General features: G+C 42.1%; 1 protein-coding gene across 1 annotated transcript; it reads left to right on the top strand.

Annotated features, from left to right (window-relative positions):
- The first annotated feature begins 70 nt into the window (after positions 1-70).
- On the top strand, positions 71-24,592 carry tyw3 (tRNA-yW synthesizing protein 3 homolog (S. cerevisiae)). The gene is made up of 6 exons (XM_060830671.1): positions 71-235; positions 4,536-4,616; positions 9,762-9,860; positions 11,143-11,214; positions 14,971-15,104; positions 21,503-24,592. The coding sequence occupies exons 1-6, from the start codon at positions 71-73 to the stop codon at positions 21,696-21,698; spliced, it is 747 nt and encodes a 248-aa protein (XP_060686654.1). The 3' UTR covers positions 21,699-24,592.
- Positions 24,593-25,958: the final 1,366 nt, after the last annotated feature.

Raw genomic sequence — 25,958 nt, 5'->3', positions numbered from 1 at the left:
GGCCGTTAACGTTCACTGAGCGGCGCGCGGACTGTTTCCCCGGCAACCGCCCCCCCCCCCCCCCCCGGCGATGGAGAGTTTCCGCGAGCGCAAGCAGCAGCGGCTGCAGGCCGGCGCCGATCGGAGCCGCGCGGGGGGAGTGGACCCGGAGATCAGGGCCCTCGTGGACACACTCAACCGCTCGGAGCGCTTCAGCACCACCAGCTCGTGTGCAGGCCGGGTGCTGCTGCTGGCGGTGAGGGGGCAGCGCCGGGGGGAAATGGGGGCGTAGGGTCGGGAAAGGGCAATTTTGGGAAAGGAACATGGGGGAGAAGAAAGGGGGGGGGAGTGTGGGGATGTGGGTGTTGAGGGGGATGGGTGATGTGAGGGTGTGGGGTGCTGTGGAGGTGGATGGGTCATGGGGGAGGATGGAGGGGGGGGAGTTGGGTGGAGATGAGTGGAATTTGGGAATGGGGTAATGTGGGGTCGGGGAGGGGGGTAATGTGGGTGGTCGGGGAGGGGGGGTAGTGTGGGTGGTCGGGGAGGGGGGGTAGTGTGGGTGGTCGGGGAGGGGGGGTAGTGTGGGTGGTCGGGGAGGGGGGGTAATGTGGGTGGTCGGGGAGGGGGGGTAGTGTGGGTGGTCGGGGAAGGGGGTAGTGTGGGTGGTCGGGGAAGGGGGTAGTGTGGGTCGTCGGGGAAGGGGGTAGTGTGGGTGGTCGGGGAAGGGGGTAGTGTGGGTCGTCGGGGAAGGGGGGTAGTGTGGGTCGTCGGGGAGGGGGGTAGTGTGGGTCGTCGGGGAGGGGGGGTAGTGTGGGTCGTCGGGGAGGGGGGGTAATGTGGGTCGTCGGGGAGGGGGGTAATGTGGGTCGTCGGGGAGGGGGGTAATGTGGGTCGTCGGGGAGGGGGGTAATGTGGGTCGTCGGGGAGGGGGGTAATGTGGGTCGTCGGGGAGGGGGTAGTGTGGGTCGTCGGGGAGGGGGGGTAGTGTGGGTCGTCGGGGAGGGGGGGGTAGTGTGGGTCGTCGGGGAGGGGGGGGTAGTGTGGGTGGTCGGGGAAGGGGGTAGCGTGGGTGGTCGGGGAGGGGGGGTAGTGTGGGTGGTCGGGGAGGGGAGTAATGTGGGTCGTCGGGGAAGGGGGTAGTGTGGGTCGTCGGGGAGGGGGGTAATGCGGGTCGTCGGGGAAGGGAATTTGTGAAGGAGAGAAATAGAGAGATGTGATAAGGAGTTGGGGGTGAATGGGGAGTGAGGGGGCATTAAGGAAGTAAGTGAGGAAGGGTAGCAGTAGTGAGCAGCATTGATCACACTGAGCACAGCCAATCATTGACCTTCATGTTCTAGAAACTCCTATCACAGCTCTGTGCCTTTGTGGAAAAATTACAGGAACTTTAGGTGAGAAGTGTTTTAGGGATGGAGAGTCGACGGGTAAGGTGGAAGGAGAGAGCATAACCAGGGCATTCCCCTGAATTTGTACACCTGAAGAAAGCTATGCAGAGGAGAAAAAAAACAGTAACAATTCAATAAATGTACTGTTAGCAGTGGAGCTCTGTTTGAAATTGAATTTTGTTCTTAAACTCCATTTCCCTAACAATTAAAAATAGAGGTTTTGCTGCAGCTGTATAAGGTGCTGGTGAGGCCACACCTGGAGTAATGTGTACAGTTTTCGTCAGTGTACAATACTTTTCGTCAGTATTCACTCAGGAACAGGACACTGTTGCTGGTGTGAATATTGAGTCACAAGTGATTAGAATGGATGGCATTGAAGTATGTAGGGAAGAGGTTTTGGGAATACTGGAAAGGATGAAAATAGATAAGTCTCCTGGGCCTGATGGCATTTATCCTAGGATCCTCTGGGAAGCTAGGGAGGAGATAGCAGAGCCATTGGCCTGGATTTTTATGTTGTCATTGTCAACGGGAATAGTACCAGAAGACTGGAGGATGGCGAATGTGGTCCCCTTGTTCAAGAAGGGGAGTAGGGATAGCCCGAGTAACTATAGGCCAGTGAGTCTGACTTCTGTGGTGGGCAAAGTCTTAGAGAGAATTGTAAGGGATAAGATTTATGAACATCTGGATAGGAATAACGTGATCAAGGATAGTCAGCATGGTTTTGTGAAGGGCAGGTCGTGCCTCACAAACCTTATTGAGTTCTTTGAGCAAGTGACTAAGGAGGTGGACGAGGGTAAAGCAGTAGATGTTGTGTATATGGATTTTAGTAAGGCGTTCGATAAGGTACCCCATGGTAGGCTAATGCAAAAACTACGGAGGTATGGCATTGAGGGTGCATTAGAGGTTTGGATTAGAAATTGGCTGGCTGGAAGGAGACAGAGGGTAGTAGTTGATGGTATAGGTTCATCTTGGAGTGCAGTTACTAGCGGTGTACCTCAAGGATCTGTTTTGGGACCATTGCTTTTTGTTATCTTTATAAATGATCTAGAGGAGGGGCTTGAAAGCTGGGTGAGTAAGTTTGCGGATGACACAAAGGTCGGTGGAGTTGTGGATAGTGAGGAAGGATGTGGCAGGTTACAGCGGGATATAGACAAGTTGCAAAGCTGGGCAGAAAGGTGGCAAATGGAATTCAATGTAGCTAAGTGTGAAGTCATTCACTTTGGTAGGAGTAACAAGAAGATGGATTACTGGGCTAATGGTCGGATACTTGGTAGTGTGGATGAGCAGAGGGATCTTGGTGTCCATGTACACAGATCTCTGAAAGTTGCCACCCAGGTAAATAGTGCTGTGAGGAAGGCATATGGTGTACTGGGCTTTATTGGCAGAGGAATTGAGTTCCGGAGTCCTGAGGTCATGTTGCAGTTGTATAAGACTCTGGTGCGGCCTCATCTGGAGTATTGTGTGCAGTTTTGGTCGCCATACTATAGGAAGGATGTGGAGGCATTGGAACGAGTGCAGAGGAGGTTTACCAGGATGTTGCCTGGTATGGTAGGAAAATCGTATGAGGAAAGACTGAGGCACTTGGGGCTGTTCTCATTGGAGAAAAGAAGGTTTTGGGGAGATTTGATAGAGGTGTACAAGATGATTAGGGGTTTAGATAGGGTAGACACTGAGAACCTTTTACCGCTAATGGAGTCAGCTGTTACAAGGGGACACAGCTTTAAATTAAGGGGTGGAAGGTATAGGACAGATGTTAGGGGTAGATTCTTTACACAACGGGTTGTGAGTTCATGGAATGCCCTGCCAGTAGCAGTGGTGAACTCTCCACTTAAGCGGGCATTGGATAGGCATTTGGAAGTTATTGGGCTAGTGTAGGTTAGGTAGGATTCGGTCGGCGCAACATTGAGGGCCGAAGGGCCTGTACTGCGCTGTATTTTTCTATGTTCTATGTTTTGGTCTCCTTACTTGAGGAAGGAGGTACTGGTACTGGAGGGCGTGCAGAGGAGTTCACTAGGTTGATTCCAGAGTTGAGACGGTTGGCTTATGAGGCGAGTTTGTGTAGACTGGGACTATATTCATTCGAATTTAGAGAAAGAAGAGGGATTTTATAGAAACATAATATTATGAAGGGAATCAATAAAATAGAAACAGGTTATTTCCACTGGTGGCATCCAAGGAGCAGCTGCCTGAACTGCTGTGCTCTTCCAGCACCACTAATCCAGAATCTGGTTTCCAGCATTAGCAGTCATTGTTTTTAACCTGTTTCCTGGTGAGTGAAGCTTGAACTAGGGAGCAGATTTAGGACTGAGTTGAAGGGGAACTTCTTCACCCAAAGGATTGTGAATCTGTGGAATTCTCTGCTCAGCAGAGAAGCAGTTGAGGTTGCCTCATTGAATGTTTACATGGCCAAGATATGTTTTTGGACAGTAAAGGAATTAAGGGTTATGGTGAGCAGGCAGGTAAGTGTGCTGAGTCCACAAAAAGATCAGCCACAATCTTATTTGGGCTCAAGGGGCCAAATGGCTTATTCCTCCTATTTCTTATGAAATATACAAGTTGGAGGAGTATCTGTAATTCACTAGTCTTACTGTTTTTCTCTCTTTTGAGATGTAGGAGTAGTAGCTGCATAATGTGGGGATAAAAGTAAACTGACAGTTGTGAGTGGAGAGGACTGTGTGACCCACTAAGCCACAGCTGAGTTGCTAAAAACTTTAAGGGACGTAACGGCCTAATAGTATTATTGCTGGACCTGTAATCCAGAAACTCGGGTAATGTTCTGGGAACCTCGGTTCAGATCCCACCATGGCAGATGGTGGAATCGGAGTTCAACTTCAACAAAAAGCTGAAATTCAGAGTCTAATGATGATCATGAATCTATTGTCAATTCTTTGCAAAATCCCATCTGGTTCATTAATGTCCTTTATGTGCTCAGGCCTGCATTTGACTCCACAGCAATATATTTGACTCTCAACTGCCCTCTGGGCAAATAGAGATGGGTATTAAATGCTGGCCTAACCAGCAATATCCTCTTCCAGTGAATTTAAAAAAAACTTATTGTTGGCAACTACTGGCTTAAGAGTGTGATCTGGCACATTAGTTGTTTGATGTAGTATTGATCTTTTACGATGGATCAATGCAGCCATGTAATCTGTAACATACTTGTGATTTGTTTAGGGCTCTGATCAAACTAAAGTACAAAAACAGAATTGCTTGTGGTTATTTGTGACTCATCAGAAATGTCGGAAAGAAGATGTGGTGAGTTACCAATATTTTGTACTCCTTAATTTCTCTAGTTTTGTCTGACAGAGGATTTTCTTCAATGTTTGTATCACTAATTCACCATCCCTTAATTTTCGTAGTAGAAGGCATTATTAGCATTCCAAAATTAATAAATTTTGGGCAAAAGGAGGGGAGGCAATAAATACAGTAATTTTACAAGAGCAAAAGTTCTAGGTAACCTAATGGGACTAAAGCCTGATGAGTCGCTTGGATCCGATGGGATGCAACATAGGATATTGAAAGAAGTAGCTACAGAGATAGTGAATGCACTGGAAGTAATCTTCCAAGATTACTTAGACTCTGAAACAATCCCAAAGGATTGGAAAAAGCCAAAGTGATACCTTTGTTTAGAAAGTAAAGGAGAAAAATAACAGCTAACTATGGACCAGTTAGCTTAACGTTTGTTCTCGGAAAAATGTTAGAGTCCATTTTCAAAGATCTAATAGCAGAGCATTTAGAAATACATAATATAATCAAGGACAGTCAACATAGCTTCATAAAGGGGAAATGTTGACTGACAAATTTACTAGATTTCTTTGAGAAAGTAACCAGTATAATGGCGAAACAGGATATAGTGGATATAATATATTTGGATTTTCAGAAGGCCTTAAATAAGATACTGTACGATAGGCTACTTAATAAGAGCCCATGGTATTGGATTGAGGATTGAATGAGTCATGGAAAACAGAATTGGGGTAAGGGGAGCATATTCAGGATGGCATCACGTAACTGTGGAGTGATACAAGGATCAGTACTGGAACCACAATTACTCAACAATATTTGTTAATGACTTGGAAGAGGAAATATACTGTAGCCAGATTTGTCGATGACACCAAAAGAGGCCAGTAGTGACGGTGGCGCAAAAGGTCTGCAGAAGGGTATAAACAGATTAAGTGGGCATAAACTTGTATGTAATGTGGGGAAATGAGGTTATGCACTTTGACAGGAAGAATAGAGGAGCTAATATTATTTAAATTGAGAAATGGTGGCTCAGTGGTTAGCACTACTGTCCCACAGAACCAGGGACCCGGGTTCGATTCCAACCTCAGGCAACTATCTGTGTGGAGTTTGCACATTCTGCCCATGTCTGCGTGGATTTCCTCCGCGTGCTACGGCTTCCTCCCACAGTCCAAAAATGTGCAAGTTAGGTGAATTGGCCATGCTAAATTGCCCGTAGTATTCAGGGATGTGTATGTTAGGTGCATTAGTCAGGGATTAATGTAGAGTTATAGGGGAATCGGTCTGGGTGGGTTACTCTTCGGAGGGTCGTGAATTTGTTGGGCTGAATGACCTGTTTCCACACTGAAGAGATTTTATGAAAACTACAGAACACAGGGGAATCCTTGTACATAAAACTCAAAAAACTAGTTTCCGAGTTCAGATAATAGGAAACCAAATGGAATGTTGGCCTTTATTTCAAAGGGATTGGAATATAAAAATAGGATAATTAGACTTATATCGGATGTGGTGGTACTGACTTATGAAGAGAGGTTGAGTAGGTTGGACCTGTAATCATCTGAGTTTAGAAGAATGAGAGGCACCCTTATTGAAACATGCAGGATTCTGAGGGAATTTCACAGGATAGCTTGTTCTTGATAAAAGGGTCTAGATCAAACCATCAAATCTCCTGCTTCTCGTATGTTACCTGACTGGCTGTGCTTTTCCAACGCCGTGCTTTTCCAACGCCACACTTTTCGACTCTGATCTCCAGCATCTGCAGTCCTCACTTTGTCCAGCGTAGATCGAAAAGGTCGTTTCCACTATTAGTAGAGTCTAGGACTATGGTTCAGACTAAGAGGTCACCTTTTTAAAACAGAGGAGGAATTTCATTTCTGAGGATAGTGAATCTGTGGAATGGTTTTATCACAGGAGGCAGTTGAGGCTCTGTTGTTGAATATATTCAAAGCTGAGGTAATAAGTAAGAATTTTGGGAAAATGTCAGGAAAATGATCAGATCAGCGATGAAGCAGGCCTGATGGACTGAATGGCCTGCTCCAATCTCTCAATTTCTGGTTCAGACATCTTTCTAAATGGCATGGTAGGAAATGTCTGTGTAGCTTACTGCTGGTAACTAGATGTCTTGACAAATACAATGTTCACCTTGGTGTCCATTCAATGGGACATGCTGTGCCTTTCGCTCAGAAATTACTGATACTTCCACGAATGTCTGGAGTGAAGCTCACTTGGTCGAGGAGATGTATGAGCCCTCAATTTTTCAACTAATACTTCTTAACTGATACTAACATATTTAAGTTCTGCAGTTACACAAGTTGGTTGCCTGGTATTTCTGGGAGATTTTCTGTATTTCGTTCCATGAAGGCAGACACCTAGTAGCTGCCTGGTTTCTTGCCCACTTCTCTGTTTACCACCATAAATTCTGCTGTCACATTTAATGGACCCATATTTATCCTCGCTAATCTTCCTTTCACATATTGAAAGAAGCTTTATTGCAGTTCTCCATTAAGTGTTCCTCACAAGCTTACATTCATCTCTTTTTCCTATCTTTGTCAGTTTCTTGGCCTTCCTTCGCTGAGTCCTAAATTGCCCCATATTTAGGCTTCCATTATTTCTGGAATTCATACAAGCAACTGCCTTTGATCTAATGCATTCTTTAAATTCTTTCATTCACCATGTTGATTCACCTTTCCTTTTGTGCCTTGGTGAATTGTATATCTGTTGTAGGCCTTATAATGTTTCTTTAAATATTGGCAATTGTTTGTCTAGTGTCAAATCCTTATGTATTTTCTCAATTACCTGACTGAACTTGCCCGTCATATCCTCATAGTTTCTGTTGTTCAGAGTTAAGACCGTGGTTTCATCGAGTCCCTTCAGCCCAACATGTCTGCAATGGCTAAAAACAATCACCTAACTATTCTAGTCCCATTTTTCAGCATTTGGCCTACATCTTTGTATGCCTTGACACAGGTGCATATCTAAATTCTACTTATTAGTTCTTTCTCATTACAAAGTATTAAACCCAAAACAGCCAGATCTTTAATTGGCTGCTTGATGTACTGTTTCAGAAACACATCTCATACAAAATCCAGGAATTAATCCTCCACAGTATTTGGGCCAACTTTATGAACCTTGTCTCTTTGCAAATTGAACTCAATATTACTGTATTACATTAATCTTTAATTTTGTTTATGATGTAGCCAACGTTACACTATATTTTGGTGCAACATGCTATTTCATATCTCTGTTATATTGTTCAGTCTTCTTGATAAAATTCTACTAGAGGAAATTGTTTCCCTGTATTTGATCTATTGCATTCTTGTTCACAATCATTGTTTAAATCAGTAACATCCTGGGGTTACCATTAACCAGAAACTAAACTGAAGAAGCTATGTAAAATACTCTGGCAACAAGAGCAGGTCAGGGACTCTGAATCCTGTAGTGAGGAACTTGCCTGCTATTCCCTCTGCTTTCTAAAAGACACAAGTCAGGATTGTGATGGGCAACTGCCCATTTGTCAGGGTGGGCACAGCTGCAACAACATTCAAAGCAGGACATCATCCAAGACAAAGCAATGATTGGCTGAAAATGTGTTGCTGGAAAAGCGCAGCAGGTCAGGCAGCATCCAAGGAGCAGGAGAATCGACGTTTTGGACATGAGCCCTTCTTCAGGAATCCTGAAGAAGGGCTCATGCCCAAATCATCGATTCTCCTGCTCCTTGGATGCTGCCTGACCTGCTGCGCTTTTCCAGCAACACATTTTCAGCTCTGATCTCCAGCATCTGCTGTCCTCACTTTCTCCTAAAGCAATGATTGGGCGTTACACTACGTCCATCACATTCAGTATTCACTCCCTTTACCACAAGCGCACAGTTGCGGTAGTGTGTGCCATGAACAAGATGCATTGCAGCAATTCATGAAGAATACTTTGTCAGTACCCTCCACTTACACTACCTAGTTAGGGCAACAGATGCATGAGAGTTCCCCTCCAAGTCTCACATTATCCTGCCTTGGAAATATGTCATCATTCCTTCACTCATTGGGTTAATATCCTGGAACTCCTTCCCTAACAGTATTGTGGTTGTCCCTATACCCTATAGACTGGAGCAGCTCAAGAAGGCAGCTCATCATTGCTCTTTCCAGGGTAACTAGGGATGGGCTATAAATGCTGAACTAGCCAGTAGTACTCACATCCAATAAATAAATACATCTTAAAACTGACCCAGTTTAATTGAAAGCCTCAATTGAGCTTGATATGGAGATGCAGGTGTTGGACTGGGTGGGGTGTACAAAGTTAAAAATCATACAACACCAGGTTATAGTCCAACAGATTTAATTGGAAGCACTAGCTTTTGGAGCGCTGCTCCTTCATCAGGTTGTTATTTAGTTAATCACCATTGGATGCTTTCATGGGAACAGTTATTCATTGCCTACTCTGATTAGGCACTCGTGAGTTAGAACACCTCTATCAAATTTTCTCTCAAACCTCCTGAAGCGGAATCCTGAAATTTCCAGTCTATCCATACATAAGAATCGTTTCTGTACCCTCTCTAATGTCTTACATTGTTTCTAAAGTGTGGTGCTCAGAACCAGACCCACATTCGGCTTCAGCCAGAGTTTTATGTTTAAACATGTTTAGTAGAGCCTTGTTTTTGTACTTTATGTCACGCCTTATGAAGTACAAGATCCTGTATGTCTTATTAACAATTTCTTAACCTCAATGACTTAGCTGCCTATATCCTTTGCTCGTCCCCAGACCTGTCTCCATCATCCTTTCAGGTTGTGATTCCTAGACATAACTTGCAATACACAAATGTTTTCTCCTTCCACTTCTGTGTCTTTTGCCAGTCAACTTCAATCTATACCCGCTGGATGAAGATCCCACTGCTACTGGAAGGTGTTTCCTCATGTTTACTCTATCAGAACTCCCATGATTTTGAACAACTCTTATCAATCCTTTAACTTTGTCTCAGAAGAGCAATTTTATCTTCTCCAGTCTCACCACATTCACTGAAGTTTCTATACACTAGATTCTCTTGGTCTTTTCAGAGTTTACTGACAGATGGGATTGTAATAATAACCAGGAGCAAGTTTAGATTAATTTTTGGTGTGAACTAGTGTGTTACCTTTTGTTTATGCGTTCTATTCTTCCTCCATTCTCCGATAGATTGCGGGTTTGCTGAAAGCAGAGGATAATGCAGTGTTTAAATTTGAGCCATTTGTTCTCCATGTCCAGTGCAGGACGCTAGAGGATGCACAACTCTTGGTAAGAATCAGTTGCTGACTTAATTGAGTTACTCAAACTCTTTCTTCATTGTAGAAAAGTAATCATCCACACTTAATGAAAAGTTGCCGTTTGTCTGAAAAATTCTGGAATATAAAGAAGTGAAGCTTCAGTTTACGGAGCCTTGATCTAACCTGCCTGAGTTGTGGTACTGCAACTCAGGAAGGATGTAATGGCTTTTGATGTGTAGAGCAGATCCACCCAAATGGAAAGAAGCATTTAATGTTAAATTATGAGGAAATATTGTGTAACTTTGGTTAGTATTCCCTTGAGTTTAGAGGATTGAGGAGTGATCTAATTAGTTTTCATTCATTCATGGGCTATAGACATTGCTGGCTGGCCCAGCATTTATTACCCATCCATACTTGATATTGAGGAAGGAGTGATGAGCTACCTTCTCGAAATACTACTGTCTGGTGTAGGTAGACCCACAATGCCGTTAAGGAGGGAGTCACAAAAGTTTGACTCAGCGGCAATGAAGGAACAGCAATATATTTCCAAGTCAGAATGGTGAGTGGCTTGAAGGAGAATTTGAAGGTGGTGGTATCTCTGTGTACCTGCTAACTTAGTCCTTCTGCATGATATTTGTCATGGTTTGAAAGAGACTTGATGAATTTCTGCAGTATATCTTGTAGATGGTACACACTGCTGCTGCTGAGCATGAGTTGTGGAGTGGAGGGGGACTGAATATTTGTGAATGTGGTGCCAATCAACCGTGCTGATTTTTCCTGAATGGTGTCAAGCTTTGTGAGTGTTGCTGGAGCTGCACTCATCCAGGCAAGTGGAGACAGTGTTCCATTCTACTTCATAATTGTACCTTATAGATAGTGAACGGGCTTTGGGGAGTCAGAAGGTGGGTTACTGTTTGCAGAATTCCTAGTCTGCCCATGTATGCAGAGATTTTATACGGTTAGGCGAGTTCAGTTTCTGCTCAATTGTCACCCGAAGGATGTTGATCTAATCAATGTAATGGGAATATTAAAATGATCTGAGAATTAGTATAAATACATTTACGGGTAAGCTAGATAGGTAGTTGACGGAGGAGGGAATTAAAGGAAATGGTAATTGTGTGCAATGAAAAAGGGCTTGTTTGGAGAATCAACACTGGCAAGAACTACGTGGTCCAAATGGCTTGTTTCTGATCGGGGACTTCTGTGTAAAATGAGCATGTAGTCAATTAAAATGTTTTTAAAAATGCAACTACCTTAAATCAGGACAGTTTTATTTTACTGATTTACTGATTGGCTACTGTTCTGGATTACAGCACTCTGTCGCTATAAACTCTGGCTTCAGGAACTCTGGGATCACGGTTGGCAAGAAAGGCAAAATAATGATGGTAATGTGGGGTCTTGCATGTAGTATTGCATTAAAAATTATTTGCGCATTTTAGTTTTAGATGAAGGCCTGAAAGTTAATCACGCGCTGCCTATTAGAATTTCATTCTGAACACAATCTAAACTAATCTCCCCTTGATGGTTTCCATATGTGAGTAATCAGTGAGCTCAGTACCCCTGTGATCGAATTCTGCATGAAGCTGCATGGACTGTGCAACTTCCATTGCCTTCCGATTGAGCCACTGTAGCTCCCTTCCCTAGGTTAGGTTAAGCCCTGGGAGGTCGTGTCCCATTAATCAGCCTGCCTCACTGAGACCTCTTGTATTTAATCATTACACCCATAGAATGATACAGCACAGGAGGTGGCCACTTGAGCCATTTTTCTGTGCCTTTCTTTGAAAGAGCTGTTCATTCCATTCTCCTGCTGTTTCCCAAGGCTGCGCAAGTTATTCTTTTTTAAGTATACCTTTCTAATTCCTTTTTGAAAGTTGTTATTGAATTTGTTTCCATTTCCCAATTGGGCTTCATATTCCAGGTCACAATGTGCTCCATCTTTAAACAAAGATTTCAGTGCTACCTTTAATTTTTTAAATAGAGTCAGCTTAAAAACCATATGGTTGTCAATCCTCCTAACTTTTTATTGTTTTGTGGGATGCGGATGTTGCTGGCAAGGCTGACGTTTGTCACTTCTGAAGGCCCTTGCAATGAATTGCTGCTAGGATCATTTCAGATAGTGTTAAGAGTTGACCACATTGCTGTGGGTTTGAAGTCCTACTTAAGTTAGACCCTCAGGTCAGGCAAGCAAACTTGCTTGCCCAAAAGACATGAATAAACCAAGTGGGGGTTTACAATAACTGTATGATTTTGTAGTCACCATTAGACAAGGGCTTTAATTCCAGATGTTTTTTATCAATTGAATTTAAATTCTGCCTGCTTCCATGGTGTTTCCACTGCATTTGCACAGGCCGCTAGGGTACAACTTTGGTGACGTTACTCTAAGCCAAATATTGCTTTCTTAAATGCGACAAATACTTTTGCATCTTATAAATATATTGACTGGAAACCTATTCATAGATTCAAACAGCACAGACAAGGCCCTTTGGCCTATCAGGTCTACTGACATAACTACCGCAATAAGGCGTGCTGATCTCAATTTCTCATATCTTTGAATGCTATAATATTTGAAGAGCTCAACCAAATATTTTTAAAAGTTTGTAAGATTTTCAGCCTCCACAACCTTCCCAAGTGTGTTTCAGATTCCCACCACCTGCTGAGTGAAAAAAGTTTTTATCCCCCCCAAATCCTCTCTGAATTTCCTGCTTCTTACCCTAGAAATTTACCCTCACTGATTGAGCCCTCAAATGAGGGGAACAGTTATTCTCTGTCCACACTGTCCATCCCCCTCAATCATGTTCCCCTCAATCTTCTGTGCTATCGAGAAAACAATCCAAACCTATCCAACTGCTCCTTATAGCTCAGTCTCTCAATCCCAACATCCTGATGAACCTCCTCTGTACTCCCTCTGGTGCTGTCACATCCATCCTGTAGTGAGGTGACCAGAACTGCACACACAACACCAGCTTCGGCCTGACCAACGCTTTGTATGTCTCAACATTTCCACCTTGCTCTTATACTCTGTCATAACTGATGAAAGCAAGTGTTCCATACATGCTTTCTTCCTAACGATCCTATTCATGTGCCCTGGTTACTTCAGGGACCTGTGAATAATTACCCATGATCCCAGTGTTCCTCTGAGCTACCCAGTGTCCTGCCATTCATTAAATACTCTCTCATCTTGTTTCTTCTTCCAAAATGCATCACCTCACACTTATCAGGATTAAATACTATCTGCCACTGATATGCCCTTCTGACCAACCCATCTATATTTCCCTGTAGCCTACAAACATCATCTTTGCTATCAACTGCTCAACCAATCTTGGTATCATCTGCAAACTTGGTTAAAATTCCCCCAGCATTTTCATAAATATCATTTCAGTATACAAAAGCAATAAGAGTCCCAGTACTGATCCTTGTTGTGCACCACTGAACACTGGCCTCCAGCCTTCTCCCACTACCCTTTGTGTCTTATTACTAAGCCAGTTTCTGATCCATCTCACCAACTTTCCCTCTATTCCAAGTGCTTTCTCAATTCATATAAATTACATCAGCTTAACTTCCCTCTTTAATTCATAACTGTAAACATGCCTAAAGATAGCAGTTCCAATTTTTCTATTCTGCATTCTTCATTGTTGTTGAAGTTATCAATTCCTGAATGTTGATGTTTGTTGTCAAAATAAACATCCATCATTGTAAATGTCTCTGGGAATCAGCTTGACATCACAGGCAAGGAGCTACCATTGTTTAACTTCAGTGCTAATATTGCCATAAGGTGATAGGTTAGGTTGACATTTCTCTTTGAAGTCTTTGTCAGAAACCAAGTCATGGCGAAGCTTCCAGACTGATCATTGTCACCATAGGTGTCTTGTTTAAAGTGCTTTGGAGATGCCGGTGTTGGGGTGTACAAAGTTAAAAATCATACAACACCAGGTTATAGTCCAACTGGTTTAATTGGAAGCACACTAGCTTTCGGAGTGACGCTCCTTTCATCAGGGGGTAGTGGAGGGCTCAATCACTACCGCCTGATGAAGAAGCATCGCTCCGAAAGCTAGTGTGCTTCCAATTAAACCTGTTGGACTATAACCTGGTGTTGTATGATTTTTAACTTTGTGTAAAGTGAAGAGCAAATGTTCACTTACTATGCCACTAGATGGCAGAATGGTCAACCAATTCTTCAGCTCATCCTGTAAACATTTGTAGATCATTGAATTACACAACCTGGACTGCTGTCTGCTTTGTGATTGAAAGTTAGTGAAGTAAAGAACAAGAGAAATGTAGCCAGGGTGGGAAAGCAATGCAAAGGTAAGTGCAACAGCTTTACAAATATTTGGATTTGCAACAAGTTGGGATATGGGTGTTGCTGGCACTGCTGTTCTTAAATGCCCCCAGAAGACATTAGAGAACCATCTTGAATACAATGGAGTGGTTGAAGCTTTTCATGTCTAAACTAAGAGTCAACACGTTGGCCCACATCTCTGTTCAGATTCACTTACCTGAGCAGTTATCCTGGGAAATTTAGAGTGTTCCTGGCTAACAATAAAACTGAGACGCCATCACTGACACATATGCTATAAGCTCCACCCCCACTTCCCCTGGCCTAACAACAACCTCGCCACTGATAGCACCTGATTCCTCATTGACTTCTTTTTACTCCCTGCTCCAAAACAAATCAAAGGAACCACCCTCAAGAAAATTTTGCCACGGCAGCTGTTGGAATTTGAATTCAATAAACATCTGGAATTAAGAATCTAATGATGACCGTTAATCCATTATCAATTGTTGGAAAAATCTATTTGGTTTACTAATATCCTTTAGAGAAGGAAACTGCCATCCTTACCTGATCTGGCCTATGTGTGACTCCAGATCTATGACAGTGTGGTTAACTCTTAACTGCCTGCTGGGTAATTAAGGGTGGGTAATAAATGCTGGCCTAGCCTGAGACTCCCTCATCCTGTGAATGAATTTTTTTTAAATGTGGAGAAGACAGGAGAATGTGAAAACTGTATAAACACACATTTAAGCATGCGTCTCCCACAAAGATATGGGTGTCAATATTCCTACTTTAATGGAAACACGCTACATTTAAACACCTGTTGAGTCTCAAACTGCTTTGATATCTGTTTTTTTTCTCTTGTCATTAGGCTGTTCGCAGCACTCATTGCCTGGAAGTTCCTTTGTGTCATCGAGGAACGGTATTGGTGAGTGAGGAGTACATCGATTACCTAGTGCAAGTGGCTAATCAGAAAATGGAGGAAAACGAGAAGAGGAGAGAACGGTAAAATGGCAATTGCAGGCTAGTGAAGTCTGTTCGAACAATATGAGAAAACAGAGAACGAATTTTACTTGTGTAAACCTAGCTCTGAGTAGCAATCTCACTTTAGAGTCAGCGGTCATAGAGTCACAGAGATGTACAGCATGGAAACAGACCCTTCAGTCCAACCCGTCCATGCCGACCAGATATCCCAACACAATTTAGTTCTACCAGCCAACACCCAGCCCATATCCCTCCAAACCCTTCCTATTCATATACCCATACAATTGCAACATTTAAGAGGCATTTGGATCAGCCTCCACCACTTCCTGTGGCAGCTCATTCCATACATGTACCACCCTCTGTGAAAAAGTTGCCCCGTAAGTCTCTTTTATATCTTTCTCCTCTCACCCTAAACCTATGCCCTCTAGTTCTGAACTCGCCGACCCCAGAGCAAAGACTTTGCCTATTTACCCTATTCATGCCCCTCATTGTTTTGTAAACCTCTATAAGGTCACCCCTCAACCTTCAACGCTCCAGGGAAAACAGCCCAAGCCTTTCCCTATAACTCAAGTCCTCCAACCCTGGCAACATCCTTGTTAATCTTTTCTGAACCCTTTCAAGTTTCACAACATCTTTCCAATAGGAAGGAGACCAGAATTGCATGCAACATTCCAACAGTGGGCTAACCAATGTCCTTTACAGCTGCAACATGACCTCCCAACTCCTGTACTCAATACTCTGACCAATAAAGGAAAGCATACCAAACGCCGCCCTCACTATCCTATCTACCTGCGACTCCACTTTCAAGGAACTACAAACCTGCACTCCAAGGTCTCTTTGTTCAGCAACACTCCCGAGGACCTTACCATTAAGTGGATAAGTTCTGCTAAGATTTGCTTTCCCAAAATGCAGCACATCGCATTTATCTGAATTAAACTCCATCTGCCAATTGGCTAATGAATAGAAGGCAACGTTATGATAAAGGTGGGCATTTTAAGGCTGGCAACCTGAAACCAGTGAACTGCCACAGGAATCGGTGCTGGGGCCACAGTTATTTACAATATGTATTCATGATTTGGATGACATATGAATATGTTACCATCAAGTTTGCAGATGACAGAATAGGTGAAAAGAGAAGTAGTGAGGATGATGCACAGTCTACAAAGGGATATAAACAGATTGGGTGAAAACTTGGCAGGTGAAATATGTTGGAAAATGTATGGTAATGTATTTTGGCAGGGAAATGTAGAAGATCTGAATATATAAATGAGGAGTGATTGCAGATAGCTGCAGCAGAGGGATTTTGGGGGTCCAACGATATGAATCACAAAAGATTCTGCTGGCAGTGAAGAGTATACATATTGGAAGCAATAAATGTCAAACTTTTTAAAAACTTTGTAAATGTCCAAAAATGAGAAGAATTGAATTAAGCAAAAATTGGTACATACTGTACACAAAAATATCAAGCAAGGCAATTTTTTGTAATTTTTTTTTAAAAGCATCTTTCATGCTGGTCTGCAGAATGAAATTAAAGTGGTGAAACGTAGACAGCCAGCAGTTATTAGCAGATTATTGGTGTCAGTAAACACTTCAAGTCCAAAGAGCTAATATCCAAGTTCAGCCAGTAATGGAGAAGTCAAACAGAATGTTGGCCTTTATTTCAAAGAAAATTGAGTATTGAAGCAGGGAGGTTTTGCTAAAACATACAAGGCACCCGTCCGACCACCGCTGGAATACTATGAACAGTTTTGGGCTGTTTATCTGAGGAAAGATATTGGAGGCAGTCCAGAAAAGGTTCACCAGGCTGATGCCTGGCGTAGAGGGGCTGTCTTATGAGAGATTACGTAAGCTGGGCTTTTACTCAGTAACATTTATAAGAATGAGAGAACTTACTGAAGAATACAATATTATATGGGGACTTGACAGGGTAAATGCGGAGATTATTTTGGAAAGTCGAAGTGCAGAGGATATAATCTGAGATTAAGATGTCACATTTAAAATCGATGAGGAGGAACTTCTGAGTGCAGTGAATATATGGCATTATTTACCGCAAAGTGTTGTAGAGTCTAGGTTGTTAAGTATATTCAGGGCAGAAGTAGACATTTTTTAATCAATTAGGGAATCCAGGATTATGGGGAAATGGCAGGAAAGTGGAGTTTAATATTATCAGATCAGTCATGATTTCATTGAATGACAAAGCACACTTGATGGGCTAAATGGCCTACTTCTGCTGCTATGCCTTATGATTACTAATGACTTCACCGTTAGGTCAGAAATTGAGATATTTGTTGATGTTTTTCCAAGAATCCCTACAGTGGGAAACAGGCCATTTTCCTTTAATGCACCTAAGCTACACATCCCTGAACACTGGACAATTTAGCGTGGCCAAATCACCTAACTTGCACATCTTTGGACTGTGGGAGGAATCTGGAGCACCCAGAAGAAACCTACAGGTTTATGTAATGTTTAGCACCATTCAAGATTCTTTAGATACTTAAGCAGTTTTTGTCCATTTTGGGAAAGACCTGGACAGTATCCAGGTTAGGGTTGATAAGTGGCAAGTCACTGGTGTCAACTGGTGCCAGTAATGACATGTCCAACAAGTTAGAATCCAACCGTGCTACAGGAGCAGATCAACTGCTTGGAATTCTGGGGCACTTAAGTCACCACTTGTCTCCAAAGTCTTTCCATTATTCACAGCACGCAAGTTATGACACTGTTGAAATATGCTCTTTTGCCTGCACGAATACAACTGCAGGAGCACTGAAGAAGCTCAACATGATCTGGGACAAAGCAACTCATTTGACTGGCACCCCATGCACCAAATTCAGAATTCACTCTCTCCTTTGAACATAGTAGCAGCATAGCTGCAAATGTGTTGCTGGTCAAAGCACAGCAGGCCAGGCAGCATCTCAGGAATAGACCTCTATTCCTTCCTGAGATGCTGCCTGGCCTGCTGTGCTTTGACCAGCAACACATTTGCAGCTGTGATCTCCAGCATCTGCAGACCTCATTTTTTACACATAGTAGCAGCATAGTTGGTCAAGACCAGCAGGTAGGAGAAAGTGAGGACTGCAGATGCTGGAGATCAGAGCTGAAAAGTGTGTTGCTGTAAAAGTGCAGCAGGTCAGGAAGCATCCAAGGAGCAGGAGGATCGACGTTCGACTTCGAGGAATTCCTGAAGAAGGGCTTATGCCCGAAACGTCGATTCTCCTGCTCCATGGATCCTACCTGACCTGCTGTTCTTTTCCAGCAACACATTTTTCAGCCAAGACCAGCAGGTATGTGGGAGCACCATAATTTGTAAGTTCCCCTCCAAGCCACACACCATAATTACTTGAAAATGACTTGCTGTTACTTCAGTGTTGCTGGATTAAAATCCTGAAACTCACTCTCTAGGATCACTGTGGATGTCCCGACACTGAACTGATGCAACAATTCAAGAAAGCAGATCACTGCAACTTTCTCAAGGACAATTGAGGATAGACATTAAATGGTTGGCCTTTCCAGCAATGCTCACATCTGATAAACAAATACAAAGTAAATGTTGATATCTCTTGAATTCTGTGGTTCAGCACTTTTTTTCATCATGGATCCTGATTTCAACATTTCTGTTTGGAGCCAACCAAATAATGTGAGTTGGTGCTTGAGAGAATGTGGCCAAATAGCAGAGATCCAGTTGAGATCAAGACAAGCAGCATTCAAACAGAAAACATCTGTAGAGCTGCAGGGTTTTCTTAAACCTACCCTGGCTCTACTTGAATTATTTGGAGAAAATGAAAATGAATTAATAGTAGAAAACGTCATTCAGACTGTTTGCCAAAGCACTCACAATGACGACAGGCTGTGAAATGCAGATACTGCGATTGTTTAGCATTTATTGTCTGTGTTGCAGATAAGGAAGTTTAAAGTCAGAAGAATGTAGAGGTGGACAGTGCTGCATTTGTGTAAACTGTTTTGAGGAAGCAGTTGCTGCCAGTGAGTTTCTTCTGCCAGGCATAGCATTCATCTAAATCAATAAAAGCTACAGATCAGCCCTGTTCTGATTGAATGGAGAAACAGACTCCAGGGGTTGAAGAATACCTTATTCCTGTAGCAAAAAAGATTCACAATCCAATCATGTTTAAACGTTATTAAAATCTTGTAATAATAGCTCGCAAAAAAGAAAGATATGTCATTTCGCTACAGTTACAACATTTAAGAGACATTTGGATAGGTATATGGCTAGGAAAGGTTTAAAAGGATATGGACCAAGACCAGGCAAATTGGGAGGCAATGGCCTAGTGGTATTATCGCTGGACTGTTAATCCAGATCCCCAGGTAATGACCCAGGTTCGAATGCCCCCACGGCAGATGATGGAATTTGAATTCAATAACAAATGTGGAGTTAAGAGTCTAATGATGACTATGAATCCATTGTCGATTATTGTAAAAACCCATCTGGTTCACTAATGTCCTTCAGGAAAGGAAACTGCCATCCTTACCTAGTCTGGCCTACATGTGACTCCAGATCCACAGCAATGTGGTTGGCTCTCAACTTCCCCTTGGGCAGTTAAGGATGGGCAATAAATGCTGGCCTACACAATGATGCCCTCATCTTGTGAATGAATTTTGAAAAATGGGATTAATTTAGTTTGGGAAAACATGTATGAGTTGGATTAAAGGATCTGTTTCCATCTTTATGACTCTGTGGGGTCTTTAAAATCATTTGCGTTGCATTCTTGTAGGAAATGTGACAGCTAATGCACACCCAGCAATATCCCACCCAGCAATATCCCACAAACATTAATAAGGTAGTGTCCAAATGATGTGATTTTGTGACTTTAGATATTGCCTTGGACACCAGAGCGAACTCCTTTGTTCTTCAAGATATTGCCATAAGTATCTTTCATGCTGCATTGGCTGAAGACCGTATGTTGGTTCAATGTCCCATCGGAAGGATGAACTCTCCATCAGTGCGACACTGAGTTTTGAACTGAAATGTCTGCAGTGGGACTTGACTTTCAACGTTCTGTCTCTGAGACCTTGCTACCCACTGAGCCACAGCTTAACCCATTTGAGTTTTCATTAATTACTTTCTTTAAAGCACTGGATTCTGGCTTGTGAATTTTATCAAAATGGCTTATAATTTTGTGCAGACATTCACTAAAATTATTTTACAACCACAGAGTTATACAGCAGAGGGGACTATTCAGCCTGTTCTACCAGTGCCAGTTCTTTGAAAGAACTGTCCAGTATAGTCCCAAAACCATGTAAATTGTTCCTTATGAATAATGCCTTCTAAAAGCTCTGTGATCCCACCAATCTGGGTTTCATTTTCTTCATTCTTTTTTGGGGTGTAGGTATCACTGGCAGGGCAAGTATTTATCTTTTGTTTCCCTTTTACAATCATGGTTCTTCCTTAGCCTGTTCATAGGGCAATTAGGTGCCTTTGCAACAGCACTCAATGTGATTGTATGCACCCCCTGCAGATGTTCAAGAAGGCAGAGTACTCATCACCTGAGGGCAGTTAGAGATGAGCAATAAATTATGGCCCAACCATTGATGTGCATTCCCATGAACCAATTTAATTAAAACACACATGTGGCCAGACCAGGTAAGGATGGCAGATGTTCCTCCCAAACGTTGGATGAACTAGATGGATTTTTCCAACAACTTCTTGTTTACTTACCTTTCCGTCCTGCGATATTAGAGCATGAAAATTCCAAATTCAGTCATGTCTTAACCAGTGTTTCCTGTAAACTGCAATCAGAAATGTGCCATAGGAAAAAGAAGCAGGACAGATCGAGACACAATGTATATTTATCTTAAAAGGAATATATACATCAACTTTTAAAGAGATTGCACACTGCAACAAGGTGGCAGATCACGGCAAACAGAAATTAAAGGACATATTGATTTTTATTTCACTCCAGGACATTAAGGTACCAAGCCACCTGACTTCCAAAAGTTTTAGTCATCAAATCAAAAAATTGGGGTGGTACAGTTTAAACCTTGGATCTGCTGTCATAATTTTGTGTAGTTTTGGAGTTTTCCAGCATCTCTATGCCTTTATACAGAATATTTCAGTGCTCTTTATAGAATTGAAAGAGGCCATTTGGCTGTCGTACTATCACTAGCACTTTGAAAGAATTGTCCAATTTGTTGTACTTCCCACATCTTTCTCCATAGCCCTATAAAATTTTCTTTTGAGGATTTTTCCAATTCCCTTTTGAAAGTTATTAAATCTGCTCCCAGTGCCCTTTCAGGCACTGCTGTCCAGATCTCACTTTCAAAACAAAATCTCCCGGCTTGATAACTGTCAAAAGAAATTAAATCTGTGGTGTTTAATTATCAGTACTCTTACCAGTAGAAACAGTTTCTATTTTGTTTAGTCTTATTAAACTGTCTCTTCATTTTGATTCTTGTATGAATTTTAGGTTTTGTGCTGGTCTCGAAGCTGCTCTAAGTGCTCCAGTGACTACTGAACAACTGGATGAAAAGGTGAACATAGCTGCCAGTGTGTACACTCGCAGAAGAAGGCAGAGAGCTACCAAGAAGGAACGAGGAAATGGTGGAACAACAGCCCATAGTGATGGCGAGAGTGACCTCGCATTTCTGATGGGCAACACCTGATCATGACATTTTAATCCTCAGAATGAAATTGAAGAAAACTGCAGCCCTTGCGCAGAGTTGGAGAGCCTGAAGGGCTCAACTGATATCTCTGAAAATCATCTTTCCATCAACAATTGGGATAATTTAATCAGAGGTCTGTTTTTTTTTCCCCCAGTTGTATGGGTCTTTTTTTTTCAGACTTTTTTTTGGTGAACTAAATTTTATCCTTCTTCATTTAAAAACAAAATGAAGATTTTAAGTAACATTAACCAGGTGAGACTGTGACACTTCAGGTCACGTTAGTTGAAAATTTCTTCAAATGTTCACTTAGTGAAGGCAACGTAAGACAAAGGTGTTTAAATAATATGTGTCTCAGATGATCCGTGTTATATTTAATTTAAATACTTGCAAGAGGAAAACATTTGCAGGGCTGTGAGAAAAGGGATGGAGTGTAGGATTGATCAGCTCTTTTAATGAGTTAACACGTGCATGATGGGGTGAATGACTTCTACCACATTTGTGAATAATATGAGCGAGTGCAGAAATGTGTCTTTGATTGACTGTGCACATGCATTCCCAGCAATACAAGTGCAATTAATGCTGACTGTACAGTAAGACACTGACAGTTCCCATTGTAGTTTTTAATATGGTAAAACCTCACTAGATGCTGAGTGTCATCAAATTAAAATCTGGTGCCATATTTCTTGGAGTCTTTAAAAGGTGACCAAAGCGTGTTTAAAGAGTTACGATTAAAGAAATGTCTTAGAGATAAAGAAATTCAGGGAAGGAATCCCATAATTTGGAGCCAGGTATCCAAATGTACAATGAATAAAGGTTAAAGAACGACATGCTATTTTGTGGAATACACACAACACTACTTCCTAAATCACTGCATCTCCAGTCCAACAAGGAAGGAAGCATTGCTTGATTAAGTTCTGCAATGTAAATGGAGCGAATAGCTAATAGAAAGTAAAAGAAAATTGGGGAATGGTGACTGTAACACAGTTGGGTTCATTGTAGGAAAATGGGGTGGAGAGGTAATCAAGCAGGACAACTCCGTAACAGCTGATTAATCCTCTCCTGGGAAATGGGTAAACAGTACACAGACTCAGATCAAAATGAGTGAGAGGTAATAAAACAAATCTGGTACTATGGATAAATTGACAGAGTATGAAACTTAAAAGGGAAGCATTTGTTCCCTTAAAACTCCCGATATTGAGATTAATAGAAAGCTAGGAAGGATAGCTTTTGCATTGCACCCTTTGCAACTGTCGGCTGCCCCGAAAGCTGCTTAGCCAATGAAATAGATTCTGTTGGTGATTTATCTTAAACTTGGCTTGGCTGGAGAGGCAGGTGTGACTTCTCTGGTCTGCCACAGTGTAAGAGTGGAGCAAAAGGCCTGAGGATTGTTAAACCATATCTCTGGTTTGAATTATAAGCCACAGTTGCTTTTTTGTTTATGACGCTGATGACGTTTTTGTACTTTTCTTTTTTTGTGAAGCATGCTGGATATTTGATGGTTCACTAAAATTCAACAAGACAGTCGCCTTCTTCCTATTCCAATTATGAGGGTAATTGGGCATTTAGTGTCGGAAATAGCAGTCCATGGATACAATTCAGCTGCAGAATTCCAAAAAGAAATACTGAGCTTACTGTTTGTATACAAATCATGACTGGTGGCTACTTAGTTCTGTTATGATGTATAAACTTAACCTTGGCTTCTGTGCACTAAAACTGCTTTTGTTGCAAAATTTTTTTTTAATCAAAATACTACTGTTAACATAATTATCATTTTTGGGCTGTACCTGAATTTAGTTTCTCCTCTCTTATCCTTTTTTTAATTTTTGATGTACAAAGGGGTGAGGACCTTCAATGAATATAGAGGCTGGAGAACTTGGGCAAAGAAGGCTAAAGAGGGCTTAATCAAACTGTTCAAAATTGTGAAGTGAATTTGATAGAGTAAGGAAGGTGAAACTGTTTCCAGTGTCAGGAGGGTCAGCGATAAGACAGGTGCGAATTGGAGGGAGATAGCGAGAGAAAAACCGTCTGGGAGACAATGAGGAATTTTTTTTAAAATACAGTGAGTTGCTGTGATCTGTAATGCACTGCCTGAACTGGCAATGGAAGCAAATTCAATAGTTTCAGAAGGGAATTAGATCTGTACTTCAAATATTTGCAGCACCACGGCAAAAGAGCGGGGAAATAAAATTATTTGGAATGCTTGCTTAACGAGCAAGCACAGACCCAATGGGCCATAAGGTCCTCTTTATAACGTATGATTCCATAATTGATCAGGAGATGTGTTACTTGATAAGGCTGACATTTTACTGTCACACAGTTTTCCTGAAGGCAGGAGTGGATTGGCTTCGTACAAACTGGATTGCTACACTGTGCTTTGTTTGGCCCTTTCACAGAGAAGGAGCATTAGATTGTGTTGATATGGGTCTGCAGCAACAAAGGAAGATCAGGTAAGGACAACAGGTTCCTTTCTCGACAGGACTTTTTTTTTAACTGGGTTGACCTTTTACGACAATACAGCAGCCTTGCGGTCATTTTTACTGGAAGCAGCTTTATATTTTCAATATTTAAACTGAATTTAAATTATCCGTGTAATTTAAATAGGTATTCCTGGATTATTAATCCTGGTGTAAAAAGTGAGGTCTGCAGATGCTGGAGATCAGAGCTGAAAATGTGTTGCTGGTTTTATCTTAGCCTGCTGGACACACTTTCCTCATTCCTGATGAAGGGCTTTTGCCCGAAACGTCGAATTTCCTGTTCCTTGGATGCTGCCTAACCTGCTGCGCTTTAACCAGCAACACATTTTCAGTTATTAATCCTGGTGCCCAGTTAGCCACTAAATAACTTCAAACCCAGAATGGTGTTGTGTACATTTTTTAATAAAGGTTTAAACAATTCTTTTCTGCAGTCTGATCTGCTTCTTACATTTCCTGAAAAAGTACTGCAGCAGCTGAGTAAGATTTACTGAATTTCCCAATAGGAAATAGTGTTAGATTTTTGTAGACTTCTCTATCAAGCCAGTAGATGGTGTGACTCTGTAACAGTCTCACAAGACTGGCTCATACTTGATTCTGAAGCAGTGGGTGATGGTTTAGCAGAAATCTCCAACCTCCAATTAAATATGGAAGATGGCAGATGGAAGCTGTTGTTTTCAGTCCCTGCTCCAAACCCAGTTTCTACTACCTGTGATCCAATTCCTCCCTATCAACTGTCTGCGTCTGTTCACAAATTTAGTGTCAGGTGAGTTTCCAACCTCATTTTCATGCCATTGTTAAGACCATACAGTATGTCAGGAGGCAATCTCCACACATTGGCGATTAAACACCTTAAATATAAATATTTATTGGTTATAAAAACCCATTTGATTCACTAATACCCTTTAGGGAAGGAAATCTGTTATCCTTATCTGGTCTGATCTGCACATGACTCCAGACCCTCAATGTGGTTGACTTTTTAACAGCTGTCTGGGTAATTCAGAATGGGTAATAAATGCTGGCCTAGCTAGCAATACCTGCATCATATGAAGGAAAAAGAAAATAAAAAGCTTTAAGGATTTAAACGTGTGAAAATGAATATTGACACAGAATAACAACTACATGAAGATGTCTATCAAGCAAAGTCACTGAGAACCATGACCTAAAGTACACTTGTCAGTGGGAGCTCATAAACGCACGTGTTGAGAACTGTTGACAAGGAGCCATAAGGATGAGGGGGTCGCGTGATGTGGCTTGAGAACTATAAGGGACAGGTGGGCAGGGTGTTTTTTTCTTTCTTGCTTATAGGCTGCGGGTGAATGAGCCTAGAGAAGGTCGTGGTAAGCTGCCCTCTTCGACTACTGCAGTCCACGTGCTGTGGGTTGACCCACAATGCCATTAGGGAGGGCATTCCAAGTTTTTGACCCAGTGACACTGAAGGAATGGCAATGTATTTCCAAGTGAAAATGTTGCGTTGTTTGATTGACTGTCTACAAGGAGATTTGGTGCACTCTGATTTTGAAAGGAGCAATACAAATCCAAATCTACTTCAAAGAGTGAAAGGGAAGAACAATAGATTGCGATATTCAGCAGTGGATTCTAGTTTTATTTTACCAAAAAGTCCTACCGAGGGTAACTGGGAAACCCATGATTTGGGGATGACGAGCAGTAGAAGACATAAGGTGTGGAGGAGGGTTAGAAATTGACTTTACAAATCCATTTCAGATGCAGTTGTTATTATAGTTTTCCGTCATGGCTAAGTTATAACATTTAAGTCATTGGAGTGTGG

The sequence above is a fragment of the Hemiscyllium ocellatum genome, chromosome 9, assembly GCF_020745735.1.
Source record: "Hemiscyllium ocellatum isolate sHemOce1 chromosome 9, sHemOce1.pat.X.cur, whole genome shotgun sequence".
NCBI classification, from domain to species: Eukaryota; Metazoa; Chordata; class Chondrichthyes; order Orectolobiformes; family Hemiscylliidae; genus Hemiscyllium; species Hemiscyllium ocellatum.
This window is presented reverse-complemented; position numbering and strand designations above follow the sequence as displayed.